The 19,151-nt window shown below is 45.2% G+C and overlaps 10 protein-coding genes across 10 annotated transcripts; 6 read left to right on the top strand and 4 right to left on the bottom strand.

The window, feature by feature from the left end:
• Positions 1-821: 821 nt before the first annotated feature.
• On the top strand, positions 822-2,269 carry FOMMEDRAFT_102686 (NAD-binding protein; the record flags this gene model as incomplete). Its single annotated transcript, XM_007262980.1, has 10 exons — positions 822-1,130; positions 1,180-1,225; positions 1,280-1,393; positions 1,455-1,481; positions 1,540-1,605; positions 1,660-1,728; positions 1,795-1,841; positions 1,902-1,995; positions 2,054-2,124; positions 2,177-2,269. The coding sequence occupies 9 exons, from the start codon at positions 822-824 to the stop codon at positions 2,092-2,094; spliced, it is 813 nt and encodes a 270-aa protein (XP_007263042.1). The 3' UTR covers positions 2,095-2,124; positions 2,177-2,269.
• A 532-nt stretch (positions 2,270-2,801) lies between these two features.
• FOMMEDRAFT_117719 (sterol-binding-like protein) lies at positions 2,802-3,560 on the bottom strand. Its single transcript, XM_007262981.1, has 5 exons — positions 3,518-3,560; positions 3,389-3,466; positions 3,165-3,332; positions 3,009-3,095; positions 2,802-2,940 (listed from the first exon to the last, which is right to left on the bottom strand). Exons 1-5 carry the CDS (start codon positions 3,545-3,547, stop codon positions 2,911-2,913), a joined length of 393 nt encoding a protein of 130 aa, XP_007263043.1. The 5' UTR covers positions 3,548-3,560; the 3' UTR covers positions 2,802-2,910.
• Positions 3,561-3,695: 135 nt separating this feature from the next.
• FOMMEDRAFT_102692 (uncharacterized protein) lies at positions 3,696-4,792 on the bottom strand (the record flags this gene model as incomplete). Its single annotated transcript, XM_007262982.1, has 2 exons — positions 3,696-4,520; positions 4,586-4,792. The coding sequence occupies 2 exons, from the start codon at positions 4,790-4,792 to the stop codon at positions 4,215-4,217; spliced, it is 513 nt and encodes a 170-aa protein (XP_007263044.1). The 3' UTR covers positions 3,696-4,214.
• Positions 4,793-5,052: 260 nt separating this feature from the next.
• FOMMEDRAFT_152091 (NAD-binding protein) lies at positions 5,053-6,353 on the top strand (the record flags this gene model as incomplete). The annotated part of the gene is made up of 8 exons (XM_007262983.1): positions 5,053-5,433; positions 5,492-5,537; positions 5,602-5,719; positions 5,777-5,796; positions 5,854-5,919; positions 5,992-6,060; positions 6,118-6,155; positions 6,228-6,353. The coding sequence occupies 8 exons, from the start codon at positions 5,053-5,055 to the stop codon at positions 6,351-6,353; spliced, it is 864 nt and encodes a 287-aa protein (XP_007263045.1).
• Positions 6,354-6,946: 593 nt separating this feature from the next.
• Positions 6,947-8,432, top strand: FOMMEDRAFT_102702 (NAD-binding protein; the record flags this gene model as incomplete). The annotated part of the gene is made up of 9 exons (XM_007262984.1): positions 6,947-7,240; positions 7,299-7,344; positions 7,408-7,521; positions 7,573-7,599; positions 7,657-7,722; positions 7,802-7,870; positions 7,930-7,967; positions 8,043-8,130; positions 8,195-8,432. The coding sequence occupies 9 exons, from the start codon at positions 6,950-6,952 to the stop codon at positions 8,233-8,235; spliced, it is 780 nt and encodes a 259-aa protein (XP_007263046.1). The 3' UTR covers positions 8,236-8,432.
• A 170-nt stretch (positions 8,433-8,602) lies between these two features.
• Positions 8,603-9,974, top strand: FOMMEDRAFT_152093 (NAD-binding protein; the record flags this gene model as incomplete). Its single annotated transcript, XM_007262985.1, has 10 exons — positions 8,603-8,869; positions 8,936-8,995; positions 9,049-9,094; positions 9,159-9,272; positions 9,332-9,358; positions 9,416-9,481; positions 9,556-9,624; positions 9,681-9,715; positions 9,789-9,876; positions 9,934-9,974. 10 exons carry the CDS (start codon positions 8,603-8,605, stop codon positions 9,972-9,974), a joined length of 813 nt encoding a protein of 270 aa, XP_007263047.1.
• Positions 9,975-10,517: 543 nt separating this feature from the next.
• FOMMEDRAFT_152094 (NAD-binding protein) lies at positions 10,518-11,915 on the top strand (the record flags this gene model as incomplete). Its single annotated transcript, XM_007262986.1, has 9 exons — positions 10,518-10,916; positions 10,967-11,012; positions 11,078-11,160; positions 11,247-11,273; positions 11,331-11,406; positions 11,482-11,550; positions 11,617-11,654; positions 11,730-11,817; positions 11,875-11,915. 9 exons carry the CDS (start codon positions 10,518-10,520, stop codon positions 11,913-11,915), a joined length of 867 nt encoding a protein of 288 aa, XP_007263048.1.
• Positions 11,916-12,275: 360 nt separating this feature from the next.
• FOMMEDRAFT_165486 (glutaredoxin) lies at positions 12,276-13,620 on the bottom strand. Its single transcript, XM_007262987.1, has 3 exons — positions 12,968-13,620; positions 12,570-12,897; positions 12,276-12,466 (listed from the first exon to the last, which is right to left on the bottom strand). The coding sequence occupies exons 1-3, from the start codon at positions 13,232-13,234 to the stop codon at positions 12,336-12,338; spliced, it is 726 nt and encodes a 241-aa protein (XP_007263049.1). The 5' UTR covers positions 13,235-13,620; the 3' UTR covers positions 12,276-12,335.
• Positions 13,621-13,629: 9 nt separating this feature from the next.
• Positions 13,630-16,721, bottom strand: FOMMEDRAFT_102708 (ku70-like protein; the record flags this gene model as incomplete). Its single annotated transcript, XM_007262988.1, has 18 exons — positions 13,630-13,716; positions 13,913-13,933; positions 14,011-14,070; positions 14,127-14,225; positions 14,285-14,391; positions 14,465-14,557; positions 14,620-14,728; positions 14,785-14,913; positions 14,962-15,105; positions 15,155-15,271; positions 15,328-15,430; positions 15,494-15,675; positions 15,736-15,819; positions 15,871-15,979; positions 16,032-16,137; positions 16,205-16,325; positions 16,381-16,578; positions 16,656-16,721. The coding sequence occupies 18 exons, from the start codon at positions 16,719-16,721 to the stop codon at positions 13,630-13,632; spliced, it is 1,935 nt and encodes a 644-aa protein (XP_007263050.1).
• A 212-nt stretch (positions 16,722-16,933) lies between these two features.
• Positions 16,934-18,531, top strand: FOMMEDRAFT_165488 (Phosphotyrosyl phosphatase activator; the record flags this gene model as incomplete). The annotated part of the gene is made up of 5 exons (XM_007262989.1): positions 16,934-17,158; positions 17,211-17,336; positions 17,393-17,741; positions 17,799-17,992; positions 18,045-18,531. 5 exons carry the CDS (start codon positions 16,934-16,936, stop codon positions 18,357-18,359), a joined length of 1,209 nt encoding a protein of 402 aa, XP_007263051.1. The 3' UTR covers positions 18,360-18,531.
• Between the last annotated feature and the right edge of the window lie 620 nt (positions 18,532-19,151).

Below are 19,151 nucleotides of genomic sequence, written 5' to 3' on the forward strand. Positions count from 1 at the left end.
TGAGGTAGAATACCGCGTCGGCATCGATAACGGTACATTTGGAGAGCTCGACCGTGCGGTATGAGATAAACCTGGTTTGCTGAATATAGGTGCAAGCGGAGCGTTAGGCTGTAGTGCCCTTTTGGAGGACTTGTCACCAGAAATGGTTCGACGTTGTTAGAAGCCTAGAATTTCCTACTTCTGAGCACCAGCTATCGAGAAACTGATTAATGTTCTTCTCTAGAACCACCTGAGAACATATAGGGCTTGCTTGACCGTCTGTAAGCTAAATCCATCCAGAGAATCTTCCATAGACATATCCCATGTTACCGCAGTTCCGAGACCAAAGTGCGTCTCCGTGATCGGCAAGAGAAAAGAGGCGTTTTACGCGTTACGTCACGGTCATGTGAGTCAATAATGAAAAAGAAAATTTGATGTCCGTTTGGACGAACCTTTATCATAGTCGTTGTGGCGTAAGCTGTGCAGAAATTTGGAGCTCAGGAGGCAGTCAACTCCTATCCGAACTATACGGAAGGCAAGAAATGCATTGTGTAACTCGTTGGTGAACATTTCTCACAAATTCTTAGCTTTCTATCGTGCCTTGGACTAGAAGCCCAATGAATTGTCGAACGGTGAAGTCGAGGAAACACCGATGCCTGCTTCGTAAAGTAAAGTAACTTCTATCATCTCTTTACCCATGATTCTTGCTTATTACAACATAATAATGCGGACCTACACGTCCCGTGCTCTGAACACGATGTTCTCATGACCACAACTATCAGCTATTTAATCGATGCTTAGTACCTACGCAGTCCTGAAGTAGACTCGCCATAAACATCGGAATGCCGCCTATCCTGCCTCTGGCTGACCCGTCACAAGCTATCCCATTCAGCAGCTATACACCATGTGTGGCCATAGTGACTGGTAGCTCACAGGGCATCGGATACGAGATTGCTCATAGGCTTGCAGATGATGGCATTGATGTCGTGATCAACGATATACCCTCAAAGCAAGCACAAATCGACAAAGTCGTCGAAGAGCTTCGTAAGAAAGGCCGACGTGCATTGGGAATTCCTGCAGACGTATCAAAGGAGGCGGATGTTATTTCTTTAGTTGAGAAAACAGCTCAAGAACTAGGAGGAGTTGATATAGTTTGTGTCAATCACTGTATTTTCAATATCGATTCTAACCTCGGTACAGATGATTGCAAATGCTGGAATTACGAACAGAAACTCATTTATTGACAGTACGCCCTTCTGTTATTTCTCGAGCAGAAGAGATCATTTAATACACTTTCAAGCTACTGTTGAAACCTTCGATACCATCTATTCTATTAACATGCGTGGGGTTTTCTTATGCTACAAGCATGCTGCTTTACAAATGATCAAGCAAGGACGCGGTGGAAGGTTGATTGGTAAGTTATCACAGCCGTCGCAGTTATTTTTATTCTCTGCTAATGAGTTCTGGGTGCATAGCGGCAAGTTCGTCAGCAGGAAAGCAAGGTACTATTTTTAATAAGGTTCGCTAGAATGGTCCGCTCACCGGACTGATCTTTGTTAGGTATTCAAAATCTCGTAGCGTATTCGGGCACAAAATTTGCCATTCGGGGCATGACGCAAGCCGCATGTAAGCCACTAGAAGAGCCGCCTGATCCTTGATAGTGACACCTTGCCGGACTAGCGATCGAGTTGTACAGACATGGAATTACGGTCAACGCATACGCACCCGGATTTATAAATACACCGCTGAGTAAACCGGCTTTGATTTTTTGTTATCCTCGTGATCATGAACACGCTGCTTCTGGACTGAATGTAGGCCTTAATCCCGACGGAGTTAATGATAATTGCGCTACGAGCAAGAAGGTCGGCATCTTAAATATCCGATCGTGTAAACTGTCACGACGGATTTCTTTTGAACTTTAGCTCCTCGGAGCACCTGACGCACCAGTTGCGAAAGCCGATACTGTTGCAAGCATGGTATCGTATCTGGTAAAACCTGAAGCATATTTTGTAAATGGTGAGTCGTTCATCAAAAACTAATGATGTCGAGGTCGGTTATCTCTGATCACATACAGGACAAACCATCATTATTGATGGAGGTTTCCGTTTCGATTGAATAGACAAACTTCTCAAGAGTCATTCGGAGGTCAGCCTAATTCCCTACATTTCTGTAACAAGTTAACACCCACGTCAAAAAGTATGGAGAAATGGGAAAGTTCCATTTCAATTATTGTACAACTTTGAGGCTAGTCTCCAGCTAAAATTCAATGTCTTCTACAACAAAATGGCATGTATGAGCGAGTAGATAGTACTGTATCAAATGAAGTTCAAGTAAGGCTTTGTAGGAAACGCTAAGAACAAGGAAATTTGAAAGGCTCAAATCTGGTATGTCAGGAAAGGGCTAGAAACATTGAAGTCCAATGCCTGTGACATAGAAATAAAGTGGATATAGTCTGTACATCCGCCTTATTACTATCCACGGCCATAGGACGCCGAAAGCACCGCATCCCGTCTGATCTGCGCAGTTAACCGGCGTGCCGCCCAGTTAGTACCACGGTGGGGGACCACGCGGGAATCCTGGGTGCTGTGGTTTTTTGCTCTCTTATCCTCATGTTATTTTTCTAAATCCTTGGGTTATCATATCCTCATAACTGCATCTTAGAATCTAGGGTATATTGACTACTACCTGATGCATTATCCTACTTATAATATTTTCTTACTACCATAATCACTCATTATGCAGACTGGGTTTCTAAATTTGACCAGTACCTCGAGTTGCAATTATTCCTAACCCCACAATTAACGTCAGCAACAAGTGGTTTGTGGAATCTATCTAAATACGACAGATATGCATAAAGATTACATACAGGTTCCAAAGTTTATACAGAAAACACTGTACGAGAAAGCAGCACTAAGAATAATAAACGTCCGCTCAGAGCTTCGCTTTCGGTGGCTTGGCCGCCTAGAGAAAGACGTCAACGAAGAAGTAATTAGTGTGTGAGGTACAAGTGTTGAGAATGTAGAACCGACCTTCAGTACGTCATTCAGCTTTGTGGCGAGCATCATATTACCCTTCGTCTTCAGCTTGCCGGACATGAACGCGCGTTGTCCGTCCAGCTTCAGTCGGAGAGCCAGTCAGCCATTGCCTGATACGTGGCAATTATCTGAATGTAAATATGAACATACCTTTCCCTCTGCGAGCTGTAAGAAAGTGTCGTCCGATAAGATGATGGTGACGTCTGCCTTCGGTTTTGCTGGGCCCTTGTAGACCGTCCCCGTCTTCTTCAAGTCAATTGTCCACACTCCCTCCTTGCCCTCTTCGTTCTTGATACGCAGCTCGAAGATGCCATTTGCCTGTACTAACGGTATGAGCACTTGTAAAGACGAGGGTTGAGCATGGTGAAAGAAACCTTTTTTATTTGAGCATTCTTTTCCGCATCACTGTAACGTTCGAATGCACTACTGAGCTCGGTCAGAACGTCAGATGACTATACCATGCTTGTCAGCCCAGATTTATGTGAATGATAAAGAAATGCGACCTTGAAACCTTCAATTTTGATGTCTGACATTGTGGCAGCGTGTAGAGGAAATGAGCGGGAAAGAAAGGACAAGTGTGGAGGTGGGGTGCCATTCTACCGGTTGAAGACCGATTTGGCTTGCATGTGATTGTCCATTGATCAACATTTACAACACAAAAGCATAACAAATTTTCTCTGAAAACATATGATACAATTGAAATCATGACGATAATGGTGGACTATTCATATGAATACATCCTCGGAACACTATACAAAGTCTACAATTCTACAAGGTGACGTCAAGAAAAACTGAATCAACTAAACGCAAAGATGGACTCTCCCAATATATGCTCGCAATCTCACCAGTATAATATCCGTGCTTGCGAGTACGTTTGCGAGTACCACCTCTGCCATATCTAATGAACGCCTCGCACGCCAAGTCGTCCTGCTGACATCAACGCAACGGCCGCAGTCAAAGATTCTTCCGTCTTCGTCAGCATAGCGTCATTACAAACGTGGGCATCAAGGTCTACCCTCGTCGAGTCTGTAGAAAGTATCCGCGAATGAGTATTACACCTAAGTTATTTGTATGCCCACATGGAAGATGGACGATGCTTGAACATCGGGCAGTAAAGGCGAATAGCCTCAGTTCCTGATAGATTGACGCACGACCCGGCGGTAATGATCCGTCTAGACCGAACTCAACATCCTGACACGCTCATCTGCTAATACCGACCATTGCAGAAGGCTCGCGCGTTATTTCATCGACGCCTTCCTTCGCGTTTCCGAGTAACTCATCCAAGAGCTCCGCAACCTTCTTCTTTGCCTCTTTCGCATCCGACCTTGCTTCACTCAACGCCCTGTCCCGCTGCTGAGAGATCTGAGACTCATCCGAGAGCAGCAAAAGGAGCTTCATAGAGTGTGTGATGGAAAGCAACGAGTGTGCCGCGCGAACCATGGATTCTGCTCGACATTGCGCCTGAAAGGATTCCTGTGCGATTCTGAATTTATCTTTGTCTCCAATCTGAAAATAAGCCAACCACAGTCAGAATCCTTCCGATGCTAGTTGTATTGGATATATAAGCTCACTGAAGCAAGGTTGACAATATCAACCATCCCATCCACAAGCGTTTCAACTTCAACGTCGATCTTCTTGTTCCATTCTTCCTCAACGAAATCAAGATATTCGTCCGAACTCTGGTCAACAATTGATTGCGCCTGCGATGCAGAAGGACGAAGTCGAGCGCTGGGGAGTGCTGAGGGTCGTGAAACGTCCGTTTGGGTAATGTCGGCCATTATGGTTCGCGTCTGTGAAGAAAGGAGGCGAAATTCAAGTGTAATTATGCTTATTATGTAATTTACATTGTTTGCGATTGTTTAGCATCTACATTTAACAGGCAACCCTCTCTTTGCTAGCGAGTTTGCTCGACACACGTGCGTATAATTCGTACGGCAACTTATATGCCCATTTGGTGAAATCTATAGTTTAGGGCCTGTAGGGAAAGGCTAATACTGAAAAGAGAAATTAATTACTTATCAACGCATACATAGCACAAATGCACTTCGATGTGCAGATGACCCCGCTTCTCACCGGACTGCATATATATACGAAACTCTCTCGTCCGATTGCTAATAGACAAGCTCTCATGGCTACACAGGATTCTTCAGTCCCATTCTCATCCTACATTCCGCGTGTTGCGATTGTCACTGGTGCCTCACAAGGCATCGGACAGGCTATCGCTCTCCGTCTGGCAGATGATGGCATTGATATCGCGGTTAATGATATTCAATCAAAGCAGAACCAGATAGACAACGTTATTGAACAGATTCGCAAGAAAGGTCGGCGAGCTATCGCTATACCGGGAGACGTAGCTGTCGAAGCAGATATCTCTGCTATGGTTGAGAAGACAGCTCAGGAACTTGGAGGTGTCGACATTGTGAGTAAATGACCCTAGTACAAACTTTACCTGATATCAATGTGCATACATGGTGCAGATGGTCGCAAATGCGGGTATCGCGCACATTTCCACACTCCTGGAGAGTAGGTCGTCATTAGAGCACGCATATATGCATGTGTTAGGCCTAATACTAACGGTCATGACAAGCACCTACGGACAAACTCGACACTATCTATGCTGTTAATATACGCGGTGTCTTTCTCTGTCTGAAATACGCTGGGCTGCAGATGGTAAAACAAGGGCGCGGAGGAAGGCTGATAGGCTAGTAGTCTAATGAACTACAGTGAATGTTCCAGTAATTTCCTTACACTACAGCTGCAAGCTCCATATGCGGCAAACAGGGTACTCATCCCACTTCCTTACCTAGGGTGGCCTGTGCTGATTCTATTTGTCCCTTAGGTGCAGTGAACCTTTCAGCTTATTCGGCTTCAAAGTTCGCTGTTCGCGGTATAGTTCAATCCGCTTGTATGTCACTATACTCACCAATTGTAACAATTAATCCTGATAACGATACTGCACATTCCTAATCTTTCCTAGCCATGGAATTGCGCAAATACGGTATTATAGTAAATGCATATGCACCTGGTTCCATTAATACTGCCATGCGTAAGATGCCTTCTTTTTCTTAAAGCGAGGTCTTGCTCAGTTATAATTCGATTTTAGTCGCGAGTAGCAGAGAGGCGGATCCCAGCTTTAATGAAGTCAGATATACTCCATATTTCGAATGGCGTGAGCTTCTTACCTCCGGCTGATCATATCAACTTTATTCCTAGGCCTCCAAAAGTGTCCCAATCGCGGAGCCCGAGACCATTGCCAGCATCGTCTCATACATCGCCAAGCCGGAGTCTTACTTCGTCAATGGTAATGTACTTCCGGGTATATCTAGACGGCCGATCTGATTTATTTCAAACATACAGGTCAAAGCGTTTCTGTGAACGGTGGCATATACTTTGATTGAGTGTACATCTCGATACAGAACAATTGAAAAAAGCAGCCTTGGATAGCATGTATTTTCCCTTTAGCCCCTTCTGCGATGTCGGCGGCGGCTTGTATTGTTTCCGTATGGTGAACAAGATAGTTAAAGTAGATTTGTGTAGGTATTTGGGTGAAATCTGACAGCATGAAGCGGCGAGGGTTTCGAAAGGTCCGTCTGGGTAGTGTCAGCCATTGTGGTCAGCAGATGAAGGATCGAAATTGCAAGCATTTGTTGTTGTTATATAAGACATATTTACACTATTTGCTTCTGTTTGGTGACTTCCTTAAAAGTTACTCCTGCCTACTGACACGCCTGGCATGCATTTAAATCGTACACCTTTGTGTGAAATACTGTGGTGTTGGGACTTCGTACGGAAGCCGATTACTGAAAGGAAGGATCAATGTATACGGGGTGCGGATGCCGAAACACATCAAAGACACGCATGACCCCGCTTTGCTTCGGACTGCATTATAAATACGGGACGCTCTCACACATTCGATTCTATGCAGGGAAGCACTCATGGCCAACCAGGATTCTTCAGTCCCATTCTCAAGCTATACTCCGCGTGTTGCGGTCGTTACTGGCGCTTCACAGGGCATCGGGCAGGCAATTGCTCTTCGTCTGGCAGACGACGGCATTGATGTCGCGGTTAACGATATTCAGTCAAAGCAGAATCAGATAAACAACGTCATTGAACAAATCAGAAAGAAAGGCCGGCGAGCCATCGCTATACCAGGAGACGTAGCTGTCGAAACGGATATCTCTGCTATGGTTGAGAAGACAGCTCAGGAACTTGGAGGTGTCGACATCGTGAGTAAATGTCGCTGGTACAAATTTTATCTGATATCAATGCGCATATATGGTGTAGATGGTCGCAAATGCAGGTATCGCACACTTTTCTCCGCTTCTGGAGAGTAGGTCACCGTTGAGCACGCATATATGCATGCGTTAGGCCTAGTACTAACGGTCATGACAAGCACCTACGGACAAATTCGACACTGTCTATACTATTAATTTACGCGGTGTCTTTCTCTGTCTGAAATACGCTGGGCTGCAAATGGTAAAACAAGGGCGCGGGGGAAGACTGATAGGTTAATAGTTCAATAACTATACTGAATGTTCCAGTAATGCACTATCTACAGCTGCAAGCTCTATAATTGGCAAACAGGGTACCCACTCCTTCATTATCTTAATATATTCCGAGCTAATTTCTATTTGTTTTTTAGGTGCACCGAACCTGTCAGCTTACTCAGCTTCAAAGTTCGCTATCCGTGGTATAATTCAGTCTGCTTGTACGTCATTAAACTTATTACTTACCAGTTAGAACAATCAATCCTGATAACGATATCGCATATTCTTAATCTTTCATAGCCATGGAACTGCGCAAATACGGCATTACAGTGAATGCATACGCACCTGGATATATCAATACTGCCATGCGTAAGACGCCTCCTTTTTTCTTGAGGCACGGTCTCGCTCACTTATAAGGTCAACTTTAGTCGCGAGTAGCAAAGAGGCGGACGCCAGCATAAATGAAGTCAGGCATACTTTTCCATATTTCAAGTAATGTAAGCTTCTTTCCACCGGCTAATCATATCAATTTAATTCCTAGGCCTCCAAAACTGTTCCAATTGGGGAGCCCGAGTCCATTGCCAGTATTGTGTCATACATCGCCAAGCCGGAGTCTTACTTCGTCAATGGTAATGCATTGTCAAGTGTATCTCGACCACTGATATTACTTACTTATGAATGCGCACGACGCAGGTCAAAGCGTTTCAGTAAACGGTGGTATATACTTTGATTGAGGATACATCTTGATACAGTGTAATTGAAGAAAGGAGGCAGCATTGCATATCATGTATTTTGCGTCTAGCTCCTGCGAGACCTGTCTGCGATGTCGGCGGCGACTTGTATTGTTTCCATATAGTGAACAAGATAATTAAAGTGGTTTCGTGTGGGTATTTGGGTAAATCCAGAATTAAATCAATAGTATTTGTATAAGACATATTTGACGGTATTTGCAGTTATTTGGTGTCTTCCTAAGTTACTCCTGCCTCCGCTGACACGTTGGCATGAATATAAATCGTACACCTTTGTATGAAATACTGTGGTGTCTGGACTTCGTACAGAAGCCGATTACTGAAAGGAATGATCAAAGCATACGTGGTGCGGATGTCGAAACACATCAGATACACGCATGACCCCGCTTTGCTTCGGACTGCATTATTACGGGACGCTCTCACACATTCGATTCTATGCAGGGAAGCTCTCATGGTCAGCCAGGATTCTTCAGTTCAATTCTCCACCTACACTCCGCACGTTGCGATTGTTACTGGCGGTGCACAGGGCATCGGGCAGGCAATCGCTCTTCGTCTCGCGGATGACGGCATTGATATCGCAGTCAACGACATTCAATCAAAGCAGAATCAGATAGATAACGTCGTTGAACAGATTCGCAAGATAGGCCGGCGGGCGATAGGATACCGGGAGATGTAACTGTCGAAGCACATACGTATCTCTGCTCTAGTCGAGAAGACAGCACAGGAGCTTGGAGGTGTCGACATCGTGAGTAAATTAATATTCTTATTGCATTGTGATAACGCACTTACGTGGCTCAGATGGTTGCGAATGCGGGTATCGCATACAGTCTCCCACTTTTGGAGAGTAGGTCGCCATTTAGGCATAATTGTATACATGTTCCAGGGCGAGTACTAACGTCTATGACAAGCGCCAACCGACAAACTCGACACCATCTATGCTGTTAACATACGCGGTGTCTTCCTGTGTCTCAAATATTCTGGGTTACAAATGGTAAAGCAAGAGCGTGGAGGACGATTGATAGGTTGGTAACCCAACGAAATATACTGAATGTTCGATGTAGTAACCGTCCTAATTCTACAGCTGCGAGCTCCATATGTGGCAAGCAGGGTCCTCATTCCTTTTCTTACCCTACTTTGTTCCATGCTGAGTCTACTTGATTTTTAGGTGCACTAAACCTCTCAGCCTACTCGGCTTCAAAGTTCGCAATCCGTGGTATAGTTCAATCCGCATGTACGGGACTATACTCACCGATGGGACAATCAATTCTGATAGCGATAATGCATATTCTTATTTATTTTTTCTAGCCATGGAATTGCGCAAATACGGTATCACAGTAAATGCGTATGCACCTGGATACGTTAACACTGCCATGCGTAAGGTACATTGTTTCATGAGGCACGGTCTCGCTCATCCACAAATTCGACTCTAGTCACGAGCACAGAGGCGGACGCCAGCTTAAAAGAAGTCAGATATACTCCTTATTTCAAGCGACGTGAGCTTCTTACCTCAGGTTGACCATGTCAATTATATTCCCTAGGCTGCCAAAACTGTTCCAACTGCGGAGCCCGAATCCATTGCCAGTATTGTCTCCCACATCGCCAAGCCGGAGTCTTACTTCGTCAACGGTAATTTATTGCCCAATACATCTCGACAGCTGTTCTGATTTATTCTTGAATCCGCAGGCCAGAGTGTTTCTGTAAACGGTGGAATTTACTTCGATTAAGTTTGTATCTTGATGCAGAACAGTTGAAAGAGAGAGACGGCGTGGGATAACTTGTATTGTTACGACTCGCTCGTTTGTGAGATTTCTTGTTGACATCCTAGGCCCGTACAGTTCCTGATGACGAACAAGATAATCATAAGCGATTTTGCTTAGGTGTTTGGGCACTAGAAGTGTTGAGAATCGCGAAACGTCCATTTGGTAAGTTCTGCTTCCCGCTCGAGTGAGAGAGTCGTCTGCCGTAGACAATCTATTGGCGAAGGATAATTGATGTTACCTTCTAGCTACTGAGGCAAGTAGGCAGAGATTAAACGTTCGTTATATATTGTAATAGTATAATGAATATTTACAGTATTTGTATTTGTTTATGTTCTTCTCAAATGAGTTATTTCATCTCGCTTCGCTAACAAATCAGTTCGGATTGTTATGCACATAAATTGCATACACACTTATACAGCTTTTTAGTGGAATCGTTTTGAATCGTGTTGTGGCTGTAAGGAAAGACGACTACTGACAGGAGGATCAATGTATACATAGCACAGTGCGATGTCGAAGCACATCGGAAGTACGCATGACCCCGCTTTGCTTCACACTGGGTTTATATACACAAGACTCTCCCGCGCATTCGATGATAATACTAAGCAAGCTCTCATGACTACCCAGCAGGATTCAGCAGTTCCGTTCAGTACCTACACCCCGCGCGTTGCGGTTGTTACTGGGGCAGGACAAGGCATCGGACAGGCAATCGCACTCCGTCTAGCGGATGACGGTATTGATATTGCAGTTAACGACATTCAATCAAAGCAGAATCAGATGGATAACGTCGTTGAACAGATTCGCAAGAAAGGCCGGCGAGCGATAGGTATACCGGGAGATGTAACTCTCGAAGCAGATATCGCTGCTCTAGTCGAGAAGGCAGCTCAGGAACTTGGAGGTGTCGACATCGTGAGTAAATTACATTCTCGTTACCTTGCAATAACACTTTCGTGGATCAGATGGTTGCGAATGCGGGTATTTTCCAACCCTCCCCCCTTTTAGAGAGTATGCCGTCGTTTTAGTGTGCATATGTGCATATGTTAATTAATAATGCCTAACTATTCCTCAAGCACCCACTGAGAAATTCGATGCCATGTATGCCATCAATATTCGTGGAGTATTCCTGTGTTTCAAGTATGCTGGGTTGCAGATGGTAAAGCAAGGACGTGGAGGAAGATTGATAGGTTGACAATTCAATGTAATGCTTTGGATGTTCCAATAACCCTGCTGACTCTGTAGCTGCGAGTTCCATTCTGGGCAAGCAAGGTATTCCACCACTTCCTCGCTCTGTATCATTCTGTGCTTACCCTATTTGTCCTATAGCGGCAATTAATTGCTCAGCCTATTCGGCTTCAAAGTTTGCAGTCCGCGGTATTATACAATCCACCTGTATGCCACCGTACTTACTCATTGAATCGACCAATACTGACTATGAAACTATTTTCCGGATATATCATATTCCTATCGTTTCTAGCCATGGAGTTGCGTAAATACGGCATTACAGTGAATGCATACGCACCTGGATTCATAAATACTAAAATGCGTAAGATGCCACCGTTTCCTTGACGTACGGTCTCGCTCATTTGTAAATGCTATTTTACATTATTAGTCGCGAATGCATCTGCTCTGGATGCCAGCATGAAGAAGGTCAGATCCATTCCCCAACATTTCAATTGGTATGGACTTTATGCCTGAGGCTGAAAGTGTTGACTTTGGCCCTAGGCCGCCGAAGTTGCTCCAATTGGGGAACCCGAGTCCATCGCCAGTATTGTCTCGTACATTGCCAAACCAGAGTCCTATTTCGTCAATGGTAATGGCATTTCGAATAATTCTCGATCACTGAGCTGATTTATTTCTGAAATCGTAGGCCAAGCCATCTCTGTAAACGGTGGCATATACTTTGATTAGGATTGTATCTTGATTCAGAATAACAATTGAAAGAAAGAGACAATGTTGGATATCTTGTAATTGTCGCGTTTAGATTTCCCCAGTGTAGCCGGAGCCCTGTATTGTTTCTGAATGGTGAATAAGATAATCGCAAGTGGTTTCACACAAAACGTCCGTTATTACGCCGAACCAGTGTCCCGATGTCAGCATTCCGAAATAGCGACTTGTGTTTGATGTTGTGTAGATTGACAAGGATGATTAGCATGGATGATCCGGCTGCAATACACAGGAACGTCAAGTGCAAATGCGGTAGCATGCCTCAGTCTTCGGCATGTTTACTCACTTCGGTGATCGGATAATTCCTCCCTGCTGAAGTACTGTGGACTCCACTAAAGTGATAAATTGTAATCAAGATACACTCAGCGGTTCATACATTACAGATCATTCAGCTTTAACGACCTCATCGAATTCGTCATTCTTGACCATCTCGCGAAGAATATCTAGACCGCCGACGAATTCACCGTCTACAATAAGTTGTGGGAACGTTGGCCAATTATTTAACTCTTTGAGACCTAAAAAAGGCAAAAAAAAAAAAAAAAGTCGGTAAAACCAATAAGAGAAGGAAAGAAAAAGAACTGCCTAATCGATACGACTAGCTGTAAATTTTGCACTCACCACTTCGTACGGTCTCATCCGTCAAAATATCAAAATAACCAAACTCGACTCCCCGCTCCCGTAACAATGCCACAGTCTGTCTCGAGAAACCGCATCGCGGCACATCTGGGCTACCTTTCATGAACAACATTACGCGTTCCTGCGTCATCAGTCCCCGCAATCGCTCGTCACGCTCCTCCTTCGTTTCCTGCTTCTCGGCTGGCGGGGGAGCGGCAGGAGATTTGTCAGTATATGAGAGCGCCTTTGGCGTAGTCCGAGTGTAGTTGGTAATCTCAGAGGTAAGTTTAGTTGAGTCGGCTCCTTCGACACGTGCAAGCAGGGTATGACCCTATGCCACAATTTTAAGACTTCGGTAAGTGATCAATTTTCCTCATGCTGAGTAATGCAGGTGTGCGTACTCTTAGGACGATGAACGTCGGGACACTAGCGATCTCAAAGCTCTCCGCAATATCTGCCTGTTCTTCCGCTTCTATATTGAGGACGAGCAAGTTCGGATGTTCTTTCGCGTGTTTAGTGACTTCCTCGTTCATCTGCGTACACGGTTCGGCCCACGGCGCCCAGAAGTTGAGTAACGAGACGCGCGACAAGTCAGTGGAGAGTAGCTCCTGGAAGTGCGCCGGAGAAGTGATGGTGTGTACGTTCGGGAGGGAATCAGTCGCCGACATTCTAGACAAGATAAATGAGAGAGGTAGAGTGGAATCAGGGGGCGCTGGAGGGTTATTATATGCAGCTCAGAAGTCCGGTTCCGTCGGTTGAGAAATAGTTTGTGGGCGAGGAAAACGACTGGCTGATGCTGGGAGAGCGAGGTGGAAAGGGGCGAGGACGTGGTAGAAGTACAAGATGCGTGTACGCGGAATGGGAGGATGGCGAGCGAATGTCCTCATCTGCATTGATAAGATGAACAGAGCCGATCTAGCCGATCATCACACCTCCGAACACGGTCTAACAGCGCAAAGCCATACATTGTGGCAGAGAAAGCCGTTGATACATTGAGTGCTAGTGTACTTAGACATATATACGATGTACATTATTAAAAGACATCCAGCAAAACATTTACTGCTTAATGACTTTCAAGATAATCGACAACCCGATCGAGTAAGTCCGACTTCTTGCCAGAAACCGACAAGCTCTTGCTTTTGAGAAACTCCTGCAGGGTCAAAGGGTTGCATGTCAGTGGCAATTTAGGTACGGTTATCAGATAACTGAGGGAGGTGGAATACACGAAATGAGGAAGCTGAGCCATCTGATAAGATGGGAAGCACGTATACCACGCAAATTGAATCATGGGTATGGCACACGTGGACGAATAAACAGTCCAGAAGACTGAAGGGAAAAGTACACACCTTCAGCTGATCCACCTTCAACTGTATAGAGAAGCGTACAGCCGAGTCGGGATGAGCAATAAGGTTCCACCAGAAGAGAAGTGTCGATGGCTACTCACTTTGCCCAACTGTCCGCTTTCATTTTTGCTCCGGATTTCTGCTTCTAGCACAGATGTATCCTTGGAAAATCAATATCAGATTATATATCACAGCAGGTAAAGTGGAAGCTACAAACCGCCTTCCGCTTCGTCCCTGCCTTTTGAATGAACGTGGTATTTGCATTCTCATTGCTCCCAACAATCTTCTTCCACTCCTTAATTAACGGCCCTGCTCGCTATGAGTGGGTTGAGGGGGTCGAGCTCGAACTATTATTCTGCCAAAACAGTATCGCACCTTATGAATCATATCAAGCTTCGGTAATGTCGGATCCTTAAATGTGTCTGGGTCGTACTCTTCGCGGAACGCACTGGCTTCAAGCTGTGCGTAATGAAATGCGAGTGCTAGTCATACAGAGCGCAGATATGTCGATAAGCTGGAAAATATGGAAATGACTGTACATTGCAAGTAGCGTACCAGGATTGGGGTTCGCGTCTGGTGGATATCCACCACTTTTTATCTGCAGTTTCGATATCCATTGCTTTGCAACATCGAGTGCGTCGGTTGAGGCTGGGATCAACAATTCGAGCTGTCAACAACCATATGCACGAGCAAAACGGTTTGCACCATACCTCGAACACCTTGTTCAATAGGAGCAGCGCGCAGATCATCCGCGAACGGGTAGGGAATAAGATGGAATCCGGCAGGCTCAACAAACCCGTTCTCGTCTTCTTTCTCTTCCTAGCGAACGTGGATGATACATATCGTTCTGGTAAGGAAATCGAGGAATTGCATACTTGGGGACACAGTGCACAAAACATTGGTGAAGAGTTGGAGCGTAGGAGTGCCCGTACGAGCCCAATCTTCCTTTTCTTCTTTAGTGTCTTTAACAGAGCAGTAAACGTTCGTTTTGATCCGGAATAATTCTGTTCACTTATGAATCAATGTTCAAAAAGCGACAGCGATATACACACCTGTTCGTCGGGATAGATGAATAAAGAATGGCGAACATTGTCCTCAATGGCAAGCTCTGTCTCATCTTTAAATCCAAGCAGCTTTAGACCTGGTGACAATCCGAGAGTCCGGAACGCTCTGACTTCCTCTGCGGTGTAGAAAACCTAGACCTGTGGTTAGATTAGCGAGCCACAAACAAAATCAAATGCCAACCTTGCTTCGTTTCGGAACAACGCGGACGCCGTACTCCTCGTCTTCATTCTCTTCTGCGGGAGGACCTAATTGCATGCCATACATAACCTTCGTCTTATCGATTTCACGTTGCTCATTCTTTTGCAAAGGTATCAGCCCGCAAGGTTGCATTAGGCATACTAAAGAATGCGTACCTCGTCAACGTAAAGAGTCTTTGGCTCGACAACTTCAAGTCGGTCGCCCATGTCCATGAAATACTTGTAGTGGCCCTTCTTCTGCTCCGTCACAAGCCCATATCTAGAGTGCATGAAGGATAAATTCGTTATTGGATGTGTTTATTATAACGGGTTCAAGCATTACCCTTTCACCCCAATGACAAACCCATCACCAAGTTCAAACGGAATGCTAAAGAGAGCACGTTTTGGCATTTCACGGAAACGCATTTGAGCAAGTAGGTCGTCGATGCGCGAGACGGAGATGGCATCAGAGAGTAAGCCATCACTCTCTTCCGCCTCTTCTTCAAGGGATGATCCAAGAACTGCCTATAGTACAGAATGATATGCATTTATGAGTAGATAAGGCTTAAGCCTAGGCTTTCTCACCGAATAGAACTTAGTCGGATCGAACGATTTCTCTTCTGTACTAATGAAGAAAGGCTCCACAGAGACGCCTGCTTGGGTTAAATCCTAGTAATAGGGCATTAGTATCAAATCAACCATGGTTAATCGAAAACAAACAAGTAGTGTCGTCTGTGCAGATGTAACGAGTTGAGCATTCTTTGCACCAGGATGAGGGTCATCCTCGTCAGTAATAAGGAAAATACGTTTAATCCCGGACTTCGGCATTCTGGGGAGGTTTATTAATACTGAACATCTATCACGAGAGCACTATTCCTTACCCGTCTCGCAAGGCCCAATTGCAACTTGTGAAGACATCCCCTAACGGAACTTGCTTTTCTGAAGGTGGAAATTCGTAACGCAGCCACTTGTGGTTATCCTTCGCCTCTAATCATTTATGAGAAACGATTAATTTAGCTAACGTGGTACGGAGAAAATGTATACAAGCACGGACCATGGAGGAGTTGAATAAGATTTTGGATCTTCGGGGCGTCGATTTGTCCTACTGGTTCGTATACAAATGTTCCGCTCTTATACTCTGTTGCTCCGCGTTCCATGTTTTCACTTTTTCTCGACTTCTCAGGATCTAGTGAGCGAGGTAACAATTCCGGAAATCCGCTTATTGCTCACGGTGTTGAATAAAAGTATTCCGGCAGCATCATTTGGGCCAACAACCACTTTCCGCTTCTGAAGTTTCATAGCCGCTTGGAGCGCAGCAAAGAGATGCGACGTTTGACTACCCTCTTTGTTCGAGTCGTCATGAAATGCCTGCATGGACTCAGAACAGTCAATAGCGAATAGAATGATGTCACGTTTGCCCTCGAATATCTAATAATGCGTTTCACGTCGGGATTTCGCGTTAATTTTTCTGTAGCTTTACGGAAGGTGATACAATGCCGGCTCACAGAGGTATCTTGCAGTTCATCGTCCTCATCTTCTTCAACTTTGTTCCAATCTTCAAATGGAGGCATGATGGAAACTGTGTCTCAAAGGTCGAACAACGAGTGGACGAGGTGACTCAAAGTCTGAGAGTCAAGTTGACGCGCCTGCGCGTCCGCAATTCGATGACGCACATCACGTGAAAATGGTCACACCGTGCTGACGCGTTACTCAAAGATTATTATTCCAAACTCAAAGTTCTACTTGTTTCCCCGCCAAATTTCAGCAACCTGCCTACTTCCCTATGGCTTCCGCTAACTATCCCCTACCGCCTGAAGTGAGAAATGACGTTGCAGCAAGGTTGCATGCTCCATCTCTCAGGATCAGGTTCGACGAGGATGTAGACGCGTGGAAATCCACGAAAGGCTACCAAAATTATTTACTCTTCCTTCACAGGCTCAGCGAGTCTGTTGTAGGCTATAATATGCCGGAATGCGCGGCGGAAAATCCATCTACAAGTATGAGTTCGGTATGCTAGATCAGTGCCGTGGACTGCTTCAGCTCAATGATGCAATCATTAGGCAGTGAGATCGACTCTGGATATCCTGGATAAACTAGATAGATGGATAGATGAAATTCCTCCTTTACCCACTCCTCAGAGGTTCGGAAACCTTGCCTTTCGGACTTGGGGAAAGAAACTTGAAGATGTAATATTTTGACAACCTGTGTCAAAAGCACATCTGTGGCTCACACCAAATTCTAGAACGCCAAGGATCTTATGAAGTCCCTTCTACCGGATTATTTGCATGGATCCATACACCTGCTAGTCCCTTATTTTGTTATTTCGTTCGGATCGTTCACACGCATGGATTATGGAACTGGACATGAAGTGGCGTTCGGACTGTTCTTGCTCTGTCTCACCCATGTTCGCTTCTTTGTTCCATCACCCGAGGAGGAACGGAATTTGGTGCTCCTCGTGTTTTACCGATATTTGAGATTGTGCTGGCGCTTGCAAGACGTGTACCGACTTGAGCCTGCCGGTAGCCACGGAGTGTGGGGACTCGACGATTATAGCTTCCTAGGGTACATTTTTGGGAGTGCTCAACTCAGAGGTTTGTCCTGTAGCCTCTGTACCGAATGGTAAGCTAGTGACGATGAAACTCAAACAGACCAGAAAGAAATTCCTGTCGATGCAATTCTCAAACAACCACTCCCACCAACAAATTTGTATTTCCTTCTGATATCAAGGATCCATATGGTCAAAAGTGGCCCGTTCTTCGAACACTCGTCTCAGCTGTATGCAATTGCTACGGGTGTACCCAATTGGGGAAAGGTACATTCGGGACTATTCAAGATGTATGAAGTAAGTTGTGTCGAAGCGGTTCACTGGCAATCATCTAATTTTCTTGCTTTAGGCGGAAGTTCTGGGAAAGCGAGTGGTTGTACAGCATATACCCGTGGGTGGACTCGTGGAATGGGATCCAGTTAGAGCGCCAGCGTCAATGAGTCCAAACGCTATCCCCGTAAATTCCACACAGAACGCATCAACGAGAGCTCCGTGGTCTTCTCCTGCTGCTCAGAGTAACCCCAGCTCCGTTTCGTCTCAGTTGCAGACAGGAGCTCCCTGGGCGAGCAACTCGTCAGAAACACGCGAGAATCTTGCAGGTTGGACTGAGTCATTGATAAGAGCGCCGTGGAAAGCGGGCAATTCTGGCTCACCTCGACGATGACTCCCGGTATGCGCCACAAAGAGCTCCGCGAATCGAACAAGTGCTTCTCAAACACGAAAAAAGCTTGGCTTATCAGCTAGTACCATGACCAAGTCACGGTGTATGTGTAGTACATGTATCAACACATGAATACCCAAACTTATAATGAGAGCCGCGATGGTCTCGGAAGATCCGATGTGCGTGCTTGTAAATCGTGTGTACTGTTTGGGCGTCTATCTTCTTGAGCATGAAATTCGGTCTACCGGACCTTCATTTCTACGACATTCATTATGTTTTTAAACTGTCTCGACGGGTATCCAGAGTTCTCGATGAAGTTAATATGGATATCGGAATGTAATAAATTTGCTTGGCGTCTCAAACTAAATCGATCTCGTCGGAGACATATTTTCATATCTACGCGCCACCCACGATACAGCGCCTCGGAAGATCACTGATCACGACGTAAATAAACAAGGTAAACTGTCAAGTCAACCCCGTTTCCTTTCTTAGATAAATGCACCGTTATCTTGAACAGCTTTCACTATGACGAACAATTCGGGGATTGCCGGATTTAGTCGGTCGACGCGTTCCGTAAATTTTCTCGGCTGTGCAGTCAACGCACCGCTGTCTCTCAGAATCAACCACTCTTCCTCGGACCACGTCCATCGCGTTTTGCACGCAGACATACTCAGCAACATAGCTTCCCCTATGCGAATTGGGACGTTCTGAAACAATAATCTATTGAATTACTAAATCGATCTTCACGATTTCTAACCAGGCGAGGAACACAGACCTCCGTCTGCTCAATCGCGA

This window comes from Fomitiporia mediterranea (assembly GCF_000271605.1).
Source record: "Fomitiporia mediterranea MF3/22 unplaced genomic scaffold FOMMEscaffold_2, whole genome shotgun sequence".
In the NCBI taxonomy this organism is placed as follows: Eukaryota; Fungi; Basidiomycota; class Agaricomycetes; order Hymenochaetales; family Hymenochaetaceae; genus Fomitiporia; species Fomitiporia mediterranea.